Source organism: Petaurus breviceps, unplaced genomic scaffold (assembly GCF_028583685.1).
Source record: "Petaurus breviceps papuanus isolate PSGF00001 unplaced genomic scaffold, PetGlider_PUasm1.0 174, whole genome shotgun sequence".
NCBI classification, from domain to species: Eukaryota; Metazoa; Chordata; class Mammalia; order Diprotodontia; family Petauridae; genus Petaurus; species Petaurus breviceps.
This window is the reverse complement of record NW_027185761.1, coordinates 14,961,311-14,984,568: the sequence shown is the minus strand read 5'-3', so window position 1 is coordinate 14,984,568 and position 23,258 is coordinate 14,961,311. Positions and strand designations below refer to the sequence as shown.

General features: G+C 44.0%; 2 protein-coding genes across 3 annotated transcripts in view; both read right to left on the bottom strand.

Annotated features, from left to right (window-relative positions):
- Window positions 1-225: 225 nt before the first annotated feature.
- On the bottom strand, window positions 226-5,908 carry GP9 (glycoprotein IX platelet). Of its 2 annotated transcripts, XM_069084522.1 has the most exons (3): window positions 5,785-5,908; window positions 3,532-3,604; window positions 226-1,111 (listed from the first exon to the last, which is right to left on the bottom strand). In XM_069084522.1, the coding sequence occupies exons 2-3, from the start codon at window positions 3,560-3,562 to the stop codon at window positions 486-488; spliced, it is 657 nt and encodes a 218-aa protein (XP_068940623.1). In that variant the 5' UTR covers window positions 3,563-3,604; window positions 5,785-5,908; the 3' UTR covers window positions 226-485. The 2 variants fall into 2 exon arrangements, with proteins under 2 accessions (XP_068940623.1, XP_068940622.1); XM_069084521.1 differs by lacking the exon at window positions 5,785-5,908 and having other exon boundaries at window positions 3,532-3,659.
- A 5,766-nt stretch (window positions 5,909-11,674) lies between these two features.
- The window catches only part of EFCC1 (EF-hand and coiled-coil domain containing 1), an 80,294-nt gene continuing 68,710 nt past the window's right edge, over window positions 11,675-23,258 (bottom strand). The window contains exons 6-8 of the mRNA XM_069083781.1: window positions 20,922-21,080; window positions 20,172-20,241; window positions 11,675-17,109 (exon numbers count right to left, since the gene is read on the bottom strand). Coding sequence (XP_068939882.1) covers window positions 16,976-17,109; window positions 20,172-20,241; window positions 20,922-21,080 — 363 coding nt within the window. The 3' untranslated portion in view covers window positions 11,675-16,975. The remainder of the gene's footprint in view (window positions 17,110-20,171; window positions 20,242-20,921; window positions 21,081-23,258) is intronic.

Below are 23,258 nucleotides of genomic sequence, written 5' to 3'. Positions count from 1 at the left end.
TCTGTTACTGCTTTTTCCTTTCTCCAGATCTTGTGATCTGGACGCTGGACTCTCCTGGACACTGGCCCAAGAGCGAGGTGGGAGTTCCCCTTTAGTTGTAGTCTACTGAGTAGGCTGGTTTTCCTGGTTGAATGGCCAGTGACAGAGGCCTTCCTTGGTGCTGTCACAGGACCCAGGGACACATATGGGCATTGCTTCATCATCATCAAAGACAAATCCTTGAGCTTGAGTTAAAGTGACTTTTATTCCCAAAATGGCCAAGCTAACGACCCATGTTCCTAGAGTGGAGGGGCACTGGCCCCCTAAGAAAAGGAAAGAGTCCAAATCATTGGTGTTGTGAAAGGAAGATACACAGGTCAGGAAGAAGGTGGGTCATGAGGTGATCATTTATTTGGATCATTGAAAGAGTTGATATGGAGACAGTAGGTGGGGGGACCCAAAGCAAGATGGCTGGTGAAGGCCCAAGGGCAGGGTCCAGAGGCCCGTTACTTGGATTTGCGATGTCTTAGGCTGCTCTCCTGCCCTTGATGAGGCTCCAGGGGGCACTGGTTGAGGGTAACCCAGTAGATGGTCTTCTGGGCCATCCACAGGAGGGCACCCAGGAGTATAATGCTCAGAACTGATAGCACTATCAGAACCAGGTCCCCCCAGAAGAAGACATGATACTGGTCGGGGTACAGCTGCTCTCTGCAGCCCTCCAGCTCATTGCCAGTGAGCTGGCTGAAGGACAGGGAGGCTGTGATGGCTGGGCTGGCACACCTCGTCAGGTGCAGGATATTCTCAGTATGGTCCTCCAGCCAGAGCTTCAGGTATAAGATACTACAGTCACAGTGCCAGGGGTTACCGGTCACATCAACTCTGTAAACATAGCTCAGGTGGTCAAAGGTGCCAGCGGCGATGGAACTGAGGTTGTTGTTCTGTAGGTAGAGGTGCCGGGTGGTATTGGGCAGGGCGGGCACTGTGGTCAGGCCCCTGTTGCTACAGTCCACCATCAGTCCAAAGGTTTCCAGGGCCTGGCAGTCACAAGGTAGGGGACAGGCCAGGCTACTGGGCACACCCCACAGCAATAACAGTATCCACTTGGTTGCTATGGGCATAGGCATCTGGCTGCCTGTGGAGGAAGAACACAACAGTTGAGTGTGAGACATTGAGTGGGCAAAGAAAATGATTCTGGGAAAAAGGATGGAGCAGAAAGGTTTGGATTTCTTTGGAGGTAGCAACCCAATTTGACTCCAAATGCAACAGTTGACCTATTCTTCTTTAGAAGAGAGGCATTATGAGAAATGTACTCACTGGAGTTTTCTTGTCCCCTCATCTAGAATCATAGAACCAGAAAATGTTAGAACTAGAAGGGTCCTGAGAGACCAGATCTAACGTAGGAATTTTTTTTTTAGTCATTAAAGGCTAAGTGATTTGCCCAGGGTCACACAAATAGTAAGTTTCTGAGGCTGGATTTGAACCCAAGTCCTCCTAACTCTAGGGCCAGTGCTCTATCCACTGTACCACCTGGCTGCTCCTAGTCCAGGGCTTCTTAACTTCAAGTCTGTGAATCTGTTTGTTTCACTTAATAGAATTTTATTTTTTTTCCAATTACATGCAAAGATGATTTCCAACATTCATTTTTATGAGATTTTGAGTCCCAATTTTTTTCTCCCTCCCCCTTCCCCAAGATGGTATGAAATCTGTGATCTTATTTTTAAAAATATTTGTATAACTCTACTTCAACATAATTGCTTTCCTTTGTATTTTATTTCATGCATTTAAAAACATTATTCTCAGAAGGTGGTATATAGACTTCACCAGACTGAAGAAGGTGACCTGTGGAGTGGCATACTAGTAAATGTTTAACAACCGGCTCTCCAGGAGGAGGAAATGTTTTAAGTTAAATCTTCATTATTAACATTTTCCCATAATTTAAAAAAGTCAACAAATTTAAAAATCAACAAAGCAATAAACCAAGCCCTCATTTGTAGCATCTGCCTGTTTCCAAGATGTAAATACTCTCACCAAAAATGTAACAATTAGATTTCTGAGCCAGTTAACAATCCTAATCTAGTCCAACCCTCTCATTTTACAGAGGAGGAAGATAAACAAATGGGAAAGGAGAGGAGAGGAAAGGGGAGGAGAGGGAAGGGGAGGGGTTGGGAAGTGAGAGGAAGGGAGGGGAGGAGAGGGGAAGGGAGAAGGGAGGGGAGGGAAGGAGAGAGGAGAGAAGAGGGGAGGGGAGAGAGGGGAGAGAGAGAGAGAGAGAGAGAGAGAGAGAGAGAGAGAGAGAGAGAGAGAGAGAGAGAGAGAGAGAGATGAGAGAAACTCTGAAATGAAGGAGATTCTCTTATATCAATTCAGCTTGATCCTTCTTCAACTTCTAGTTATAGAGAATTCCCTAGAATACTAAGAAGTGAAATGACTGGTCTCGAGTCTCAAGACCATTAGGTGGCAGAGAAGGGATCTCAAGTAGGCTCTTCCCCATTTCTAGGCTGCCTCTCCTTGGCTTTGTATATATTTTTATGTTCTTATATAATGGGATGTTGACCAAGGAGGGACTGACCACTCTTTAGGAACGTGTGTGTCATGCTCTGACCGATGCCACGTCCCTCGTGGATGTTTAATGAGCCTGATTCTGGCAGTTCTTGAGGCTATGGATTAGAAGGGCTTGGCTCCTACTTCAGACTGTGCATGTTTGATGAAACAGGCAGGAGTCACATCTCTCCCAGAGTTACATTGTCACAGGACCATCTTTTAGGGACCTGCTGTAAGCCACTTTGGGTGGAGGCGTTGCCTTCTTGTTTCTCTCTCTAGAGAGGGCTAGTGTACCTGGAGTCAGGAAGATCCAAGTTCAAAGCCTACCTCAGACACTTCCCAGTTGTGTGATTCTTACCTCTTTCTGTCTCAGTTTCCTCATCTATAAAATGGGAATAATACATTATAATAGGTACCCTACAGAGATTGTGAGGATTAAATGGGGAAAGCATATATAAAGTGACTTGAAAACTTTAAACCACTATCTAAGAGCTAGTTTCTATTATTATCATCTCTATTTTACACATTAGGAAACTGATGTTCAAAATCCTGAAGTAAGCCTTGGCCACGGCCACCCAGATGATGCGTCCCAGGTCTTTCTGACTCCAAGGGAAGCCCTCGATAGCCAATATGCCATTCAGAGAGATGAAGTGATTCACCCAGGGTTACACAGGTAGGAAACAGTGGATTTTCTGATTTCAAATCCAATACTCTTGTGCTTAGACCATGCTGTCTCTCAAAGACACCTGGAATCTATCCCTTTGTTCCAAGGCACTTTTGGGGAGGGGTTCCTATGTTTGGAACAAAGATTTAGAAAAGGCTGAACGGGAGTGAGGCATGTGTGGGGGAAGGAAGCACCTCTTTCAAGGGAATCCAACTGACCTCTGAGCTGAGATGAGCCCAGTTTCCCCAGCCCTGCCATAGCATCCTGGGAAGATGGGGGAAAAGAGAAGGAAGAAAAGACCTGGGAAAAGCTGCTAAGGACCTGAAGCATGGTTCATGTTCTGTTACCTTTTCTGGATTCCTTTCTCTCTGGGGCCATCAGCAGCTCTGGGGTGAGGGGTCCGAGTCAGGAATCACCCTGCTGTTCAGAAAGCAAGGAAGGAAATGAATAAAAATAGCCTGCTTCAGCTCAGGGCTGCGACTCCAAAAACCCCATCTCATGAGGCGGAAGTTTGCCAAACCCTTTGTGTTTTGGGCAGATGGAGTGAGAAGAAGATACAGTTTTTAGAGTTGGGTGGGACCTTGGAGGTCATCTCGTCTGACCAATTCATTTCAAAGCGAGGAAAATGAAAGCCTCGAGAGGGCAATTGGTTTGCCCAAATAAGGAGCAGAGTAGAGATTCAACCCAACAGCATCTGGCTTCAAACTTAATTTCTACTGTACCCTGATACCCCAAGGAGTGGGGTGTGGACCCTTATATCCTCTGATATGCTTACACCAAGTTCATTTTCAGAGAGTACCTGGCCAGGTTGCCATAACGTCCCAGTAGGATCACTTTGAATGGGAGGGTGTGGGGAAGAGAATCCTGTCAATCCTTGCCCTTCTGGGATATTCCTAGTGAAGGGCATCCCAAGTACAGGACAAGGGCTGTCCCACTAAGTCAGGGCAAAGGATGTGGCATCAGGGGCTTTTCTCCTATTTCAGGGATTTATGAAATAAGGCAGAGCAGGAAAGGCAGTTTTGACCTAGGCGTCAGGAAACCTAGTCCCTGTTCCAAATAATTTTCCCATGTTATGAATCAGTTTCCTCATCTTTCAGTTGGGTACAGTACCTCTACTATTAGTCTCTTACCATTCTTGTGAGGATCAAATGAGATAATGGATGTGAAAGTACTTTGGGAAAAAAAATTTAAAAATGATAGAAACATAAGGGATTATAACCAGAATTGTCATCCAGTCATAGATCATTGGGATTGGGACAGACTTTAGAGATCATTGAGATTAATCCTTCCATTATGTAGAGAAGGAAACTGAGGCTGACAGTGAAATGACATGCCCAAGGTCACATAGGTCCTTTTTTTTTTTTTTTTTTTGCTTTTTGGAGGGCAATTGGGGTTAAGTGACTTGCCTAAAGTCACATGGCTAGTGTGTCTCGTGTCTGAGGCCGGATTTGAACTCAGGTCCTCCTGACTTCAGGGCCAGTGCTCTATTCACTGCACCACCTAGCCACCCTGGTGACATAGGTATAAAACCTTAGAGCTGGGATAGGCTAGATTAGAGGGTGGTAGGATAGAAACTGACAGGTCCCCTGAGGAAGATGAATGAAATTTAGAGATGAGATTAGGGAGAGAATCCCTAGAATATTAGAATTGGACCTTGGAGATCAAGCCTAATCAATTCCTTTTCATATGTTACAACTGAGACCTAGTGAGGTTAAAACAATATTCCCAGAACCACACAACCAGTAAGCTGTAGGTCTGGCAATAAATAGTCCAGGAGTTCTTATCCTGGGGTCTATGACTTTGTTTTAGTAATATTTTGATAACATTTCAAAATAATGGTTTTCTTTTGTAATCCCATGTATTTTATTTCATACATCTAAAAACATTCAGATCACCAAAGGAAGCCATGACACACAACAGGTTAAGAACTGTACTAGAATAATTCAGGCGTCCTACCAGGGTTCTTTTCATTAGACCATATGCTCTTTCACCTTTTGGCAGTTCAGAAAACTTTCTGGTTCTTTCTGGCTTTCTCTGTCTATTCCTTAGTCCCATTCCTTCTTCCACCCACTCTGGGATTCCTTATTCCTTCTCTGGATTCTAGTCATTTCTATACTTGAAACCTTCCAGGCTAGAGGTTTCCAGCTTCCTAACTGATTGGCAGCCCCATGCCTGTGACCCGAGGGGTGGGGAGCTGAGCAGGCTGCCCAAACCCCTGTGCCCTACACCATCTTGGACTCTGCTTTCCTGCCAACATGGCATGACTGTCTCTGCTGTCCTCCCTGGTGGTATTCCTTTTCTGCCCTTTTTTGGTCCCACCTCTAGAGTGAGGGAGGCTGATGGGCTGTTGGCTCCTGTCCCGTGATAAGGACATTGACAAATGGCCCTAGTTTGGGGAATGTCCCTCCAGCCCTGCAATGTGAGGGGTTCATTTGGTTGCCTTAGAGTTCTTCCCTTGTCCCTGTCTTTAGCTTCCTTAGGTTTCTCCAGTTCTGCTGCCCTTAAATGTGCCAATTCAAAGGGACTTCTTGTTTTCAGTGCTTACTGGCTCATCCAACTCATCAAGACCCCTTTACTCCCAACAACACACTCTCACCCACCTGATGTCTTCATCACATCCCTTCCCTTTATCCTGGAAAGAAAGGGAAGGGGGGATTTCTGTAGTATGGGCCCTCTCTCCTCCCCCTCCTGCCATGGTTACTTCTTCTCCAGGGGCCTATGGATAGCCCACTGGTGGTTTCCCCCTTCTCTCGGTTTTTCTTATCTCTGTCATGCACTGTTCCTGCTGAGAGGCCCTGTCTACCTTATGGGGGCCAAAGAAGGCGGTAAGGGATAAAGGAGGGGGGAGAGCTTCAGCTCCACTCTGCCTGGGTTCACATCACACATGAGGATTGCTCGAAGGAACTTGGGGTATTTAGTTTGGAGAAGAGAAGATTGGAAATCTGCCTTTGGATACTAACTATGTGACCCAGAGCTAGTCACTTAACCCTATTTGCCTCAGTTTCCTCATCTGTAAAATGAGCTGGAGAAGGAAATGGCAAACTATTCTAGCATCTTTGCCAAGAAAACCCTAAAAACAGGTCATGAAAAGTCAGGACTGAAAATGATTGAACAACACACAAGACAACAAGACATTTATTAAACACTCACTATGTGCCATGCAGTGTGAGAGAAACAGAGGATATAAATATAAGTGAAAAAAAGACAGTTCCTTCCCTCAAGGAGCTTACATTCTAACGGGAGCTGAAAAGGTGGAAGCTCATCGAGGGATGAAGGTGTCCAGTACAGGGCCATGATTGTGGAGCCAGGGCTAAGAGGAATGAAAGCTAGTTTGGAGGCCAACTCCAAATTGAGACTCCAAGAGGAACTTAAGAATGGATGAGTTACATATTACTTCTCCCCCGATACTTGATGGTCTCCCCATTTGGCTTTACTTACTGTTCCTCATACACGATGCTTCATCTCCCCTCTTTGTATAGTCTGGCTTTCTGACATGCCTGGAATTCTCTCCCTCTCGGAATTCCTGCTTCCCCATGAAGACTCAACTCAAACGCCATCTTCTGCAGGCCTTTTCTTGTCCCTGCCAATCTCCCAGGGCCCTTTCTTTTAGGTTACTTTGTATCTTCTTTGTATGTATCCTGGTTACACATATGCATGCACATGTCTCCCACTATTAAAATGTAAACTTCCTTGGAGGTGGCTAGGTGGGACAGTGAATAGAGCACTGGTCCTGGAAGTCAGGAGGACCTGAGTTCAAATCTGACCTTAACACAAAACTAGCCATGTGACCTTGGGCAAGTCACTTAACCCCAATTGCCCTACTGTCCCCCTTCTAAAAAGAAAAAAAAAAGCTTTCTGAGGGCAAGGGATGATTTACTTTTGTCTTTCTTTTTTATTCCCAGTGGTTAGCACAGTGCACAGCACACGTAGTAGGCATCTGATAGATACTTAATGATGGATTGGTTATTTGAAGCCCCCAAACTAGAGAGGTGATAGTGACTTTTTATTGTTTGAAATCTGAAATTGGAACTGAGAAGTAGTGGGGGCCAGTATCCTGAATTAAGAGGAACTAGAATTTAATGTTCAGTTCCTGGGGAAAAAAAGAGCGGTTTAAAGCTGTTATGATTGATGGCTCTATGTGGCCTCTGGGCGTGAATGCTTGTACATTTACTACAGCTCTTGAGTCAGGATGTGGGGGGCTGGAGGAAGAAATAAATTGTACTTGCCTTGGCATTTTCACAGGGTCAGAGTTTTTACGGCGACTTGGCCTAGTCTTGTAAAATTTATCCAACTGTGGCAAGAGACTGGAGGCCTGTGTCTGTGCTCTGATAGCAGCTGTGGGACCGAAAATATGATTTTCCCAGCCTACCTTCAGGAGAGCAATGCAAAAGGCACTGGATTTGGATAGGGGGAAGAGACTTTGATGAGCAGCTAGGTGGTGCAATGAATAAAGTGCAGGGCCTGGAGTCAGAAAGATTCATCTTCCAGGGTTCAAATCTGGCCCCAAGCATTAGCTGTGTGACCCTGGGCAAGTCATTGAACTCCGCCTGCCTCAGTTTCCTCATCTGTAAAATGAGCTGGAGAAGGAAATGGCAAACCACTCCAGTATCTCTGCCAAGAAAAGCCTAAATGGGGTCACGAAGAGCCAGATGTGACTGAACAACAAAGTTAATTTGTGCCCTATGTTTCTATTTCAGTTTTAGGCAACTCTCTAAGATTATGAGTTGTAGAGAAGGTGCCAGACATCACTGGTAGATGGAGTTTCTTCATCCAGAGGTTCTGTGCGCCTCTGAAATCACAGGTCTGGTTCCCATTCCATGGAAACTTCTAATAGGAGACTTCTTGCTTTCCTTACTGATCACTTCTATGGCTACCATATAGGGGCTGGAAGGGCTCTTTGGGCTGCAGATTCAGGGGCATACTTCTCCTTTATAGCTTTCCTAGGATTTTCCCAGAGTTGTTGTTCCATTGTTTTCAGTAATGCTGGGCTCTTCTTGGAAAAAGATACTGGAGTGATTTGCCATTTCCTTCTCCAGCTCATTTTACAGAGGAGGAAACTGGGGCAAAGTTAAGTGACTTGCCCAGGGTCACACAGCTAGTACGTGTCTGAGGTCAGATTTGAACTCTGGAAATCTTCCTGACACCAGGCCTGGCGCTATATGCTACTCTGCACTATGGCGCTACCTAGCAGACCCTTCCCAGATTTGTAAGGGACCTTAAAGACCATCAATCTAGTCTAAGCCTCTCATTTTATGTATAAAGAGGCTGGGGACTTATGCAACAAAGAGCTCATTACACAGAAGGGAATCGTGGGAATTGAAAGATCAAATGAAAAGGCAAATGTGGCTTTATACCCAGTCTTGAAAAAACAACCTGCCATGTGAGGGATACATGACCTTGTACCCTGAGACAAGAGAGTTGAATGAAATTTAATTGTCCTAACACAGCCACGAGTAAGGGCTGAGGACCTTCTAATGAGAAGAACTATTTCTAGGCATCTTACATCTGCCTGAGCAGTCCTTGTCTGTGTCTGGGGCACAGAAAAACTAGGGCAGAGCCTTGAGGCTGATTGAAAAGGAAAAGAGAAGGAAGGGCAAGGGAAAGGGAAGGGAAGGGAAGGGAATGGAAGGGAAGGAAAGAGAAGGGGTAGGGAAAGGGGAAGGGAAGGTAAGGGAAGGACTGAAATTAAACCCTTCTTCACCAAAGGGCATTTGTTCTCTAGTAGCATAGGAGTTGGTGAGAGACTACTCATTTATGTATGGAGTCTGAGAATGATAGTGCTTCATGATTTCTTCTTGTTATTTATGTTACTATTGTGTTTCAATTAAATGCTCCACTACCTGATTTTTTTGTTCCTGTTTTGTATGTTGGAAGAGTAGGCACTAGATGGGGGCTTGAGGCACATTTCTCTTCTACATTGAACCTAACATGTGATCAGGAAGTTGAGTATGATTCCTGTTACATACAATTGAAGAAAACATGAACTTAATTCATTAATTTTACCATAGGTCAGTTATTTTCCCCAAATCCTTCAAATTATCCTAGAACCCACTAGGAACCACTGGTTCTTCATAGATTCAATGGAGGAAAGTCCATGGACATGGATGGTGGAAAATATATCTTTATTTCAACAGTGTTGATGTACTTTGGATCCTATGTATTTTTTTAATGCATTTAAAAACATTATTCTAAGAAGAGGCCCATAGGCTGCCCCAAAGATTGCCAAAGGGGTTCAGGACACAAAAAAGCTGAAGTATCCTTGTCCTAGATGTTGTCTGGTCTTTCATGGTTTATTTACATATAGGTATTCCCTATTTTTTCCACTTAATTAGTGATGGGAGGTAGTGTGTATGAGGATGAAAATCTGCAGAGAATGAGTAGTTTGCTCTGCCTGCTGCCAATCCATATATAGGGGTGGTTGGTGAGCATGTTTCTGGAAGTGAATGATGACATGTAATGGAGAAGTCCTGTCCCCAGTTACACATAGTCATTCTGTGACTATTTAATTTCTGATTCCTGTTGTTAGAGGGGGTGAGTTAGCTAACACCAGGATTCTCTTAGTTCAGGTTTGATTTTGGGATGAAATGAGGCACTAGGAAGTCATTGAAGAAAAAGGAAGTTTACTTTGCCCTAACACAGCAAAGGTCCTTATCTTTATCTTTAGTATACATGGATTTCTCACATCCTTATGGAAATGCATCTGGTCAGCAGGTCAGGGTATTGTGACTCTCATGGTTTCAGGCACACACCAAGTTTGAGGGGCATAGGTTCTATATGGCTGGGACTTTTTATGCCCTGGGGTGACCAGAAAGCTGGGTCAGGCAAGTTGAGTCAATTAGGTTCTCTGGATAGTGTGGTCTCCTTTTAGGGAAAGCTAATCTCTGTCAGAGAAGAAACCTGAGGTTATCTCATATTGGAGGTGGTGGGGAAAGAAGTGTGGACCAATAATGTTCTGGGGAGCAACTTTGTTATCTTGTAGGGAAAGCTAATCTCTTTCAAACTGGGGTAGAAAGAGTCATGGGCCTAATACAGTTTTGGGGGAATATTGATAGATATTGATCCTGTTATGACTGTGTAGTGAAGAAAAGCCTTTTAATTGGTTGCTGAGCTGTAACTGAGGGGTGAATAGAAAAGTCTTTGACAACAGAAGAATGGCCCTATTTCATAGTGGTGATCACTGAAGAATGGCTTTTGGCACCATCTTCCTTCCTATCTGGGTTGCCACATGGCCAAAAACACATGAAACCTTTGTGTCTTTGTTTCTTTTTGCTTTTAGGGGAATGAGTATTGAGATGGAGTGGACCAGGCTCTGATCTTGTGTCCTTCAAAGGGTTAGAGGAGCCACCAGATGTGTAGAGAGGGGAGGTCATGGCAGAGACTGCCATGAAAGTCATAGCCAATACAAATGAAGCTCTAATAACAACTTGTGCAAGCCAGCCCATCAGTGAATCTACCTAGTAGCCAAGACACCATCTCTTGCAGGCAGGGGAGCACATTTTCCAGGGCTGTGCCATACCCAGAAGTCAACTCCTAGAGAGAATTTTTAGTAATAACCAACTTTGAGGTTGAATTCACTGTCCCCAGGGCCCAAAGTGTCATAGGGGATAGTGTGATTCAGGGTAATGTGTTCATGCTTCTGTTCATGCTATAGCTTCTCAGTATATATCCCCTTGTAAAAACTAATTGATATTAATCGCTTATTGATGATATTGAGGAGGTATCAACATAAGGGGTAAAATGATTACTAATCACTGGTGATGTTATTGAGTGGATCACATTGGATGGGAGCACAATACAATAGCATTAGAAGACCCTTATGCCCCTCAGGGGTACCTCTAGGACTCTGAGAGAGAGGCTAACATAGCGAGCCATGTTCTGGGGACTCCACCTGCCGGTGTTCATATATGTTGGGGGAGTAGGTCCATAGTCTCACTACAGTTAGATCTACATTTAAGTTTTCAATGTAATATTAACTCATTCCATGGTTTACCTACATATAAGTGCAAAATGAGCAGCTATAAGCTTTTTTGGAGGAAGTGGGGATCATAGCCTTGGTTTAAGGTTGGTAGGAACCTTGGAGATAAAGTGAAGAGAGATAGGGACCTGATATAACCAATTAAAGTTACAGGTAAAGAAACTAAGGCATGACTTGACCAAGGTCTTAAACCTACTAAACTCATTGCTAAGGTCAGCAGGATTGCTTTGAATGCTTCTGCTATGGAGAGATCAAGTGTTAATTATTGGAGCATCCCAGCTTTTAGTTCAAATATATGATACAGAAGAGTTGTAGCTGGAATTCTTTTGTGGCTATTGGTTGGTCTAGATGGTTGATGAATTCTCTTCCAACTCTGAAGTCTATAATTCTGTGAAATTTATAGGGAAAACATGTAGGCATCAGTTGAAATTTCTTTGGAAAGATTCTTTGAGAGACCTGAGCCATCCAAAACATCCCCAGAAACCCCCCTTGAATTCTAAGAAGGCAGCAAGATGATTAATTAAATGTTTAATGTCAATTAGTGTAGCACATTAGCTTTTTAGGTCAAGTTTATGATACAGTAATTTCCTTCACTAAATTCTCACTAATAATTTATCATGATAGAGTTGGCCTTGGTTCTTAAAGGCCATTCTAGCAAAGTACAAATTCTTGTATATTTCCATAAGTTGGAAAGGTTTTAATTTCACTCTGTCAATGCCGTATTTAAGACAGTATGTCTATGATCTGAAGACCCCAGTAACTAAGTTCAGAGAGTCTCATCAACAAATTGAGTACCCGATAGAATGTAAGCTACCTGAAGGCAGGGCTGTTTCACTTTTGTCTTTATATCCCCATCACTTAACACAGAGCCTAGACACCATAGACTGTAAGCAAGCTCTTTGAGAGTAGAGACTGTCTTTTGCATTTTTAAAAAATACCTGATGCTCAGCACAGTGCTTGGCACATAGTATTTAATAAATACTAGTTGACTGATTAAAACATAATAAATACTTGTTGGTTGATTGATTGACAAAGTGAGGAAGGTTTTGGTCATAGCAACTCATGAAACCATATACTTAAGTGTAAAAAAGTTGTAACTTGCATCAATGGGAGAAGTGTCCACACCAGTAGAATTTAAGGTCTAGCCCCAACACATACTAAGTATGGTGTCTCAAACAGAATAATCATTTAATAAGACCTTATTAATTGGATCATGGTATCATAGTTCTAGAGTTGGAAATTACCTCAGAGGCCATCTAGTCTAACCCTCTCATTTAAAAAAAATAAATTTCTTAATTAACAAGCATTCATTCTCTCTACTTCTCACCTGCATCCCCCTCCCATTGGAAAAAGAAACACCTTGTAACAAATATGTACAGTCAAGAGAAACAAATAACATTGGCCCTGACCAAAAATGTCCATCTCATATTCTGTCTTGACTCTCATCTTTCTGTCAGGACTAGTCCCCTTTGTTTTACAGATGTGGAAACTGAGACCTGGGGAGGTTAAATTGTTTGGTCAAAGTCACACACATGGTGTCAGAAGTGGGATTTGGATTCAAGTCTTCTGATGCCAGGATTTATGCTTTGCACTCTACTATGCACCTCAGAACCTTGAGAGTACTGAAATAAATTATGTTTTAGCTTAAATATAGACACATGAGGACAGCTAAGTAGTGAAGTGGTTAGCATGCCAGTCCTGGGGTCAGGAAGACTCATCTTCCTGAGTTCAAATCCAGCCTCAGACATTTACTAACTGCATGATCCTGGGTAAGTCACTTAACCCTGTTTACCTCAGTTTCTTCATATGTAAAAATGAGCTGAAGAAGGAAATGGCAAACTGCTCCTGTATCTCTGCCAAGAAAACCCCAAATGGGGCCATGAAGAATTGGACACAACTGAAACAATTGATCAATAACAACATAGAAACATGCAGATGAGGAGATGAGGATTCCCAACAAATTCTTTGGAAATTCCTACCTGATTCATTTCACTTGAATCAATCAGTCTCACTCTCTTCAAAGGCTCCAAATCAAGGCCTTTTTTTTTTTTTTAAGCAATTGGGGTTAAGTAACTTGCTCAAGGTTACATGGCCAGTTATTTCTGGGTATGGGGCTGAGTATCTGAGCCTGGGATTTGATCTCTAGGTCATGCCGACACCGGAGCCGGTGCTCTTACTCGCTGTGCTACCTGGCCGTCCCCAAGGCCTTTCTTGACATGCTCCTGAATATACATTGCACCCTGAAACTTCATATTTGTATCTCCCTCAGTGCCTAAAACAGTGCTCTGTTTAATCAGTATTTGTTGACTTGAACTGAATTGAACATTGGGGTCCCTTGAGTTATTAACAGGTTCAGTATTTCACTGATGAAGCCTGACTTCCTCCACAGGTCTCATATCCCCAAAGGCAAGAAATTCATCTTGGGGGAAGCCTTTACCTGGGAAATCCACTAACCAGTAGGTGCCAAGGGCCATGTCTGCCATCTCATCAGGGAGGTGAACTTTAGGGAGTTTACCACCTTCTCTGCTCAATCAAATTGACCAGAGAACTCCCATGATCTATACTCCCTGCCCCACTTCACATGGATTCCTGAGTCCAGTCTAGGATTCTGATGCTCCAAAAGCTAGACCAGAGTTCTCTGGGCTCTCTCTATATTGAGCATCTCAATCTAACTCCACCTCAAAAGCTTTCCCCTCTCTTCTTGGCATGTCCCTTAACATAGGACTTTATTCAAACTCCAAGGGCAGAGTGTGACTGTCTCTGGATTCTTCTGATGAAACTGCAGAGCTCAGTTACTTCTAGGACCACTGAGTAGCAACTGACTGGGTGCAGATGGGTGGGAAGAGAGGGGACGGCAAGAGGGATACCAGCCGCAGATTGAAGGGTTTAGAGGACTGTTTTGAATTCATTTAAAATCAAATAAATTCAACAGGAAGAACTAGTGCTAATTCACACCTTTTGGGGAGAGAAAATACAGATGACACAGGATGGAATAGCCGACTACTATCTCGCTTCGACCTCACCTTTAAAGAGGCGTGCATGCATGCGTGTGTGCTCACATGTGCACATCCCAGGGATGCTGAGAGCTTCCTGATAGCTATTCTAGACCCTTCTAGAATCTCTTTGAATCAAAATGTGAGAGCCGGAAAGAACCTTTTCTGTCAACAAGTCTAACTCCCTTTTGTAGAGGACATGTATTCTTGGAAAGGCTGGGTGGCTGCCCAAGGTCACGTAGCTTGTTAGGGGCAAAGCTGAGACCATGACTCACCTGTCAGCTTCCTAAGTCACGATTCTCTCCAGTGTATCTTTGGATTATAAGCATAGTGATGCTACTGCCTTGTGTTTCTACAGCAACAGCTGCTTTTTTTCCTATCATTTTATTTTAGCCGTAATGGAATCCAACTCTCTGCTCCTCATGATGCATGTACCCTGTTCCAGCCAGGCTGGATTCCTCATTGTCTCTTCCCCACCTTATGTTTCTGAACCTCTGTTTGTGCACCAGGAACACCTTTCTCCTTCTCGACTTATCTGAATCTTGCCTATTTTGAAGAACTAAGTTCAAGCTGTCTTGCCCCCACCAAGAAGCCTTCCCTGATCTTTTCAGTCCACTCTGAGCTTTCTCTCCTCCTGCCCTTCTTGTCTATACCCCCTCATTAGCTTAAACTGATTTATATTGATAGTTAACTTATGTGTAGGCATATTACCCCTCCCCCAACGAGACTAGAAGATCCTGGAGGGCAGGGCCCTCTTGACTTCTCTGCCACTGAGCAGGGACACAAGAGAAGCTCAGTAGGTATTTACCCCCTTGTATATCAGTCACTCATCCAGGATTAAAACTTAGGTCTCCTGACTTTTAGTTCTCTCAGTACCATCTTCTTGTGGTAGCACTGGAAGCACTCCAGGCATGGATTGGACAACAGCAGCTCTCAGCTCTTCTCCACCCAGCACATCTGCAGCTCTGGCTTTTGGCACCTTCCCATCCCACCCCAAGATGGAACCAGGAGTTTCTTTCTTAAAGATACTACAAAGGAGTTACTTCTGGATGAGAGAGCATTCCTCTTGGGTTGTTGGTGTGCACTGGGATCTGTCATGGAACCACCATACAAATTGTCCTGAAAGCTTGTTTTCAGCATGACATTCCTCTGCTCAAGAATCTAACATAACTCCCTACTTTCTATTCATAAAGTTCAAACTCTCTTGTTTGGCATTCAAGGACTTCCATATATGAGAATCTCCATGACTTCCTCACCTTCCTATCTTAATATATGAATCTTCTATACTAGGCAGGTGGGTCTTCTTATAGTCCCACCATGCTAAATTTCTCAACCTGAATGCTACTCCTAAGTCCATTCACCCTATTGCTGTTGTTTAGCTAAATCCTTTGAAGTCAAGTCACTTTCCACCTCCTCCATGGAGCCTTCCACGACTACTCCAGCCCACACTAATGCTTTATAATCCACCTGGATACTGAAAACATAGTTGAGCCTGTTTCACTGAGGCTAGTAATTAAGCCCAATTATTTCATGGGAAGCCAGGGCTCCAAGCAGCTTGTAACCTTCTTGTGGGAAGGGGCTATAATGCGAATGTAAATTTTAAAGATCTTCCCTGCCCCTAGGCTAAAGTGCACCTGAAGCCTGGGGTGGGAGGCTTGTTTTTCAGTAGATACTTCTTGATTGGCCAGTGAGTCAATAAGGTTGTTACATTCTCTGAGCCAGGAGAAGGCTATGTAAGCCCTGATGTGTAGCTTTGTTTTGGGACTCACTTTGAGAAGTGTTCTGTGATTTGATCTGAATTCTGGGAAGCCGTTGTTGAGAGTCCCCCGGCTTTGAAAAACCCAGATGTGGAAACCCAGATGTTGACTGGGTATGGATGTAATGGTTGGACAGTTTGGAAAGCTGTCTACTTGATCTGTTAATGTCTTGATAATTCTGTCTGTATGTTCTGAAGTTCGGGGTACTGATCTTTTTCCCCTGAACTAGGTAAATGATATACATCTGACTGATTAAAGTAAGCTTGTTAACCCATTTTGAGTTGCTTTCCTTTATCAAAGCAGATCTAAGAACCTGTGGTAGCAGCAAACCCTGAGGACGCGCTTGGGTGCTTGCTGCAACAGGGGCACCTTTTTATTTTTATTTTTTGTTCTCCCTTCCCCCTGACAGTGCCTAGGGCAGTGCTGGGTATGCATCTGGGTTGCATTAAAGCCTGGAGGATTGCCTGGTTTCACTGGTTTTAGGAGGGGGGATCCCCAGACTGGGGAGGGAGGGAATCTTATGATGGGAGGAAGGCCAGAGCTCTGCAGGGGTTGCAGGAGGTACAGGCTGTCAGGAAAGCTCAGACCACTTTAATCTGAGATAAAATCTAACAGGGTTAGCCTGATATTTATCAGCATAAATTAGGAGGCTAGCTAGGGCCCCTCAGGAAAATGGTCAACGTGAAAGGCAATGCACCATTCCATCAAATCTCCAAGGCAGGAGGGCCCTGATTAGGGCAGCCTGGATCACAGATGCAGGTGTTGGTTCAGAGACATGTGGGACTCCATCAGCCTCTCAGACCAGGTCTGGGCCCAGCCTTGTTCTCCACAGTATAACCTGGGAGATGGGGGTGGTGCAATGGGAGACCCAATGGCCACTGACCACTTTATCCTAGGGAGGGCCCAGGGCATAGTCAAGTGCCCAAGGTGAAGGAGTCCCTTGGTAGAGATTCTGTAGTTGGAGGGTCCAGCAGGGATGTCCACTTGTATTTCAACAGTCTGATGGCTGCAGATCCAGAGCCCTGTTGGGTTCAGGTCTCTTCAGAGCTGCAAGGGACACCAGTGCTCAACAGGAGATGACAAGCTGGTTGGCAAGAGCCTGGGGTGCCTGGGCCTGCTCCAAAGGCTGTTTCTGCAAGAGCTCGCAGCTAGCCAGTGTCTGGTACAAGGCATCTAGGACTTCGAATGTGTGGGCCTTCTCTACAAGAGAGAACCAGGAAGCAAAAACACAGCATGACTTTAGGGCTGAGGCCAGCAAACCTTTAGGGTAAGAACCCCCTCCCCACCCCGATCCATCAATTCACAAGCATTTACTCAGCAGTAACTCTGTGTCAGGCACTGGAGATATAAAAAAGATTAAGCAATTTCTGCTTTAGAGGACTAGCAAAGACAGACAACAGGTACATATATAAGAACACGTGTAGAAGGTGGAACTTGGGCTGAGCCTTGAAAGAATTGAGGGAGTCAAGGGGGTGGAGGTGAGGAGAAAGTTCATCCCAGGGAGACAGGAGATGGAGAGCCGTGTATGAGCAACAGAGAGGCTAATTTGGCTGGGCTCTAGAGTGTACAATGGACAATTCATAATAGGGCTGGAAAGTAAGAAAGGACCAGGTTGGAAGGATTTTAAATGCCAGAGGATTTTATATTTGGTCCTGGAGGTAACAGAATTGGAATTTATTGAGGTGGTGATAAACATGGTCAGACTGGCTGATTTAGGGAAATCACTTTGGATTGGACGGTAGAGGGGAGAAGGGAAAGAGGAGGTAGGAGGCTATTGCACTGGTCCAGTATCATGGTGCCAATCACATTCTGTCTTACATTAATGTGGGTATGTTTTCTGAACATACAACCCTAGCTGAGCTGAAAATTCTACAAAGCCTAGAATGATGTCTTGTATAGGACTAATGTTTAGAATAAATGTAGGTTGAACTGAATTGTTCATTTTTATATCTGTCATGATCCCTGGTACAGAGCGTGGTCCTCAATGAATATGTTTGAAAAGATGGGAGATTTGGAAATGCTGAAGATTCAGGGTGAGCCTGGGGGGAAGAGGAGGAGACTGTATAGGTTTTGGCATCTTGGAAAATGTCTCTGAACCTCCTGGGGTTTTTTTCTATTTGTCCTCTGGTTTGAAGTAAGCTTAGTCCCAATCAGGACTCGGGTTCCCCATCCCCAAGCAACTCCCCACCCTGCCCCCCACCCTCAAGAGCCCCTGCTGCTGCCAAAGCAGATCCGCCAGCCTGCCTGAAGCTTCTGGCCAAAAGCATCTTAGAGAACAGTGGGAGATTTTGTTAGTTCTGGTGCCATCGGGAACCACATGTGGCCTTGGCTGAGATGGGGCAGGGCTTACATTTGGTTGAGATCCCAAACGCACATTTGGGTTGGATTTGAGGCAGCAGGTTTTCCTTGGTGGGGGGCTGGAAATGACTAGCCTGTGGAAGCCATGTAGCAGGAGGGGACCTCTTTTTTTCTTTTATTTAGATTCCCTGGACCTCCCACTCCATTCCCCTCTGCTGGGGGCTTCCTCTGGGACCCCTCCTCCTCCTCCACTCCTCCCCCTTGTATGCAGATTTTTTTCTGCAAAACTTACAACAGGAGGGAGGTCATTTATGGTGCTGAATAGAAGAAAGCTTCAAAATCGGAACTTTCAGGAAGTCTTGCCCAGCTCTGGCTAGATTATTCTAATCCACTCTCCATTTTCGTCCATTCTTTGAAGAGAAATGTTTAAGCTTTCAAAGCACTTTCCTTCTCATTTTATTCTATCCTCAAAACACCCCTAAGAAATAGGTGGGCATGAGAATACTAGGCCCTGTTTCACAGATTATAAGATCATGGATCTAAAGTTTGGAAGGGATCTCACAGAATGCCATCTATTCCAGGGATTCTTAACCTGAGCTCCACAGATAGATTTCAGGGGATCTGTGAACTTGGTTTTTTTTTTTTAATATTTTCAAAAACTCTATTTCCATCTAATTGTTTACTTTTGCAATCTTATTTTTATTTTATTCATTTAAATACATTATTGTGAAAAGGAGTCATCAGCTTCAACAAATTGCCAAAAGGGTCAAAAGTGTCCAGGGAATCTAAATAAAACAAGAGGTGCCCTCCTGCTGCATGGCTTCCACAGGCTAGTCATTTCCAGCCCCCACCAAGGAAAACCTGCTGCCCCAAATCCAACCCAAATGCAAAAAAGATGAAGAATTCTTCATCTAGTTGATTGCCTCAGTTTTCAGATAAGAAAACCGAGTTTCAGAGGAGTTGAATGACTCGCCCAGGGTCACACAGCTTAAGTGTCTGAGGCAGGATTTAAACTGAGTTCCTCTTGTCTCTAAATCCAGCACACTATCCTCTATGCCATGCTGCCTTCCAAGGATCAGGAAGGCTTAGGATGAAAACAATGAATACTATTTAAGTTATTTTCGTTTTTATAGCCACAACAATAAAAAAGAAAAGCTCTTGACCTGATATGAGGAAACACTGGGGGCTGGAACCAAAAGGTCCTTTCTAGCTATGACATTCTAGCTGTCTTCTAGGAGACGAAAGCTGTATAGGTTCTTTCCTTTCAACAGCAGTGTTGTGGGAAGCCAGACATCCTATGGGAGCCTGGATAGTGGGTACAGGTGTAATAAATTCATTATTATTCATTCTCAGCATGGTCCAAGCTTCCATCATGAATCGGTTGCTATCTCCCTCTCCCTTCTCAGTGCTCCAGGACAGCAGTATATGAGGACTTTGCCTACTTAAGCAGTTCTTTGATGTTAAGATACCGAATGCAGGGAAACTTTTACCTGGAGTTTTGGGATGGGGGGGCCAGGATAAGGGTTAGAGGTTTGGGGGAAGGTTTGAAAAGGGAGAGAAGGACATCTGGCAAAATTAGAGGGGGACTGAAAAGACCCTGCCCCCAGGTCCCTGGTCCACCTCCTCCCTTTACTTCCTGACTTGTATTCAGGGTATGTTTTTAATTGAAAACTCCAGTGCTTGTTACAGCTCTGGGGGGACCTAGCTCTCAGGCTAGGAAGCAGAGCAGATAAACCTCTGGCTTGCTAATATAACCTAGAAACCAAACTGTACTAAGTTTAACTTGAATTTTGATTCTGAATATTTATGGATTATTTTTCAGGCAGGTTTCTTTTAGAACCAGGTTAGCATCATAGGAAACTGATTTCCCCTACTCCCATCTCTCCCTCCACCCCTACCCTCTAACTACTTATTTCAGAATAATGAGGGACAGAAATATTTTAATTACCAAGAAGCTTTCCTACCATGTTGGGGGTCCTGACAGGATTCCAAGGTGTTCAGCAGCATTTTCCCCAAGACTCTTTTTGATATGTTCTTAAAAAGGAACAAACACATGGAATAGGTCATTCTATATAGCATGTCACCATCACATCATTAGTATGAGAAGCATGTTACCACATATAGAGAGCTGGTTCAGAATTGATCAGGGTTCAGATCCTATGTCTGACATGCACTAGCCTTGTGGCCATGAACAAGTCATTGAACTTCTCTGTGGCTGGGTTCTAGTCCCAAATCTATGATCTTACAAATCACAGTATCTCCAAATTGTTGGACCTTAGTAGGCATCTAGTCCAACCAAAAGCTGGCCAAAAGGCCCCTCCATAACAACGAAAGGCCCAGTTTTTTCTTGAAGTGGGTCAATGAAATAAGGTCTCTGGCAGCAACAAGCGTAATAAGAGACCTATGTGGACTCCACACTCACATTTAAATGTGCATCTCCAGGGGGAGTGGAAAGAGTGGTGGGCTAGGAGTCAGGAGCCCTCAGTTCTGATCCCAGTTCTATCAACAAGTCTAGTGCTGTTCTAACAGTTCCACCTCCAATGCACAATGAATGACTGAATAGGTGATAATGAGCTGGGCTTAAAACTCAGGTGGTCTAGCTAAGCATCTGGTTCTCTTTCTCATAGACTACACATTGCCTCTGGTGGGGATTGAATGAGAGACTGTTCTACGTAGGCGATGATGGCAGGCAGAGTCATGTTCTGTTAGCATACCAGATCCCGAAGCCTCTGGAGAAGCTGGAGAACATCCACCAGCTTTTCTTCCACCAGGGAGAGCCGAACTCGTTCCGTCTCGAGCATCTGTAACTCCATCTTTAGCAGCTCACTCTCCTCAGCCTTCTGCTGAATTTCACTGAGAAGTGGCTCCTTCACCTGGCCAGAGACAGGAGAAATTCAGCACTGGAGCTGTCCAGCAATCCAATTCATTTCAGCCCCCTCGGGAGGTACTGTCATCCCTCTGAGCTGGTGGTCACTTGGTACTTGTTAATGTGAGGGTGGGGTGGCTGATTTACTGTATTGGAGTGGGGTTTGGGATAAGGATACTGAAAGCTTGGATGGGGGCTACAAGAATATTTTTCTGAGCTCCATGATCACATCTAAACCTCCCAACAGCCTGAAGGCAGGGTGGGACAAGAATTGGAATTCTTATTTTATAGCTGAAGAAACTCAGGTGTAAAGGGGAAATGACCTGTCCAGGGGAAGCTATTAAGTTAGTGGCAGAATTGGTACTAGAACCTAGGTCTCCTGGCACAGGGCTCATTATTCCATTTTACCAAATAGCTTTTCAGAATTTTCTTGAACCACATTGAAAACATAGTCTGTAATCTGAGGGAATGCTGGTTTGAGGTCAGATAATCTGGGTTTGAATCCTGGTTCTGTTATTTTCTATCTGGGTGGCCATGGCAAAGTTATTTGGCTTCCTTCCTCCTCTGTTTCTTTATCTGTAAAATAAAGGGTCTGGGCTAGGATAGCCATTGAGATCCCTTCTAGCTCTAGCTAAGACCCTATCAACAATCTTCTCCTCCAGTTTCATCTTCTTTCCTCTTAGGTTCCCAGGCAAAAATTGATTCCTCTCTCATTTTCCTTCATAGAGAACTAACAGGTCTTCCTCTGAGGCCCTGACCTTGCAATTCCATGTCCACACCATTAATTCCCACTATTTTTTTGTAGCTGTGGCTTTCATTCCCCTCCTGGGCCTCACTAGAGAGTTCATTTCACAGTCCAATGATTATTTAAATGTTTCTAAAGAGAAGATTACAACACCCAGAGGAGAGGAGAAAAGGAGAGTGACTTGAGCAGACAGAAAAGACTTTTTTTTTACTGCTTGAGGATGACAGCCCGTAAGGCGAGTTATCACTAAAGGATTTACTTTGTTCAGTGAATGGAGCCAGGGAGCCAAGAAGAAAAGGAAGAGATGGGAAACTAAAGAAGAAAGAAAACAGAGGCATGTGGGCTGAAAGGAAGACTTCAAACATGCCCCTTCTTGGGGGGCCCCTGGAGCTATCAGATGCCTACCTTCTCATTGTCAGATAATCCTTAAGCGCTGCCATACTGCTTTGTGGTTCACAAAGCACCTTCCTGTACATTGTATATAGTCTATAGCTTACAGCTGGACAGGGTTTTAGGGCTCTCTATAAGGTTTCTATGTGGAGGCAAGGGGAAGAAAGCTGGCTTTTGAGGCAGGAATGCCTTTGTCCAATTTCTGCCTCATACTGGCTGTATGGCAAGTCACCTAACCTTCCAATGTGCTAGACAATTCCCCAAGACAAGGTATGCAGATAGACATTGGCAGGGGGAGTTTCCTTATTGGAAACTACCTATATTAATGAAATCACTTTTTAAGAAAATATGGTAAAAAAAGCTGTAGTCACTCACATTTCTATAGTATTTTCAGGTTTCTTTGTTCTTCTTATATCAACTCTATAGGGTTGGATTATTATCCTTGTTTTAAAGATGAGGAAATTGAAGCTTAAGAATGAGACATATATTTTTGGAACATGGACAGTGTGGAAATTTATCTTGCTTGACTATGTGTGTTTATTGTGAAGGTGTTTTTTTATGAGGGGGGAGAGAAAATAGATTTTTTTCACTGAAATAAAGAAACTGGAGGTGGCTAGGTGGCACAGTGAATAGAGCACTGGCCCTGAAGTGAGGAGGACCCAAGTTCAAATTCTACCTCAGACATTTAACATGTACTAGCCATGTGACCTTGGGCAAGTCACTTAACCCCAATTGCCCTGCCCTCCCCCCTACAAAAAAAGCAAAAAAAAAGAAGGAAAGAAACTGGAATTTGTAAAAAGAAATGGAGGCTGAGAGAGATGATCTTAGGATCTTCAATAATTTAAAGCTAGAAAGGACTTCAAAGGATCACCTAGGTGAGCAGTTCTCAAACTTTTTGTTTCCTTATACTCTTAAAAATTGTTGAGGACCCCAAAGAGCTTTTGTTTAGATGGGCTATATCAATTGGTATTTACCACAATCAAAATGAAAACATATTAGTATTATTATGAAAATAGTTCTGACCTTGCAGATATTCTGAAAAGACCTTCA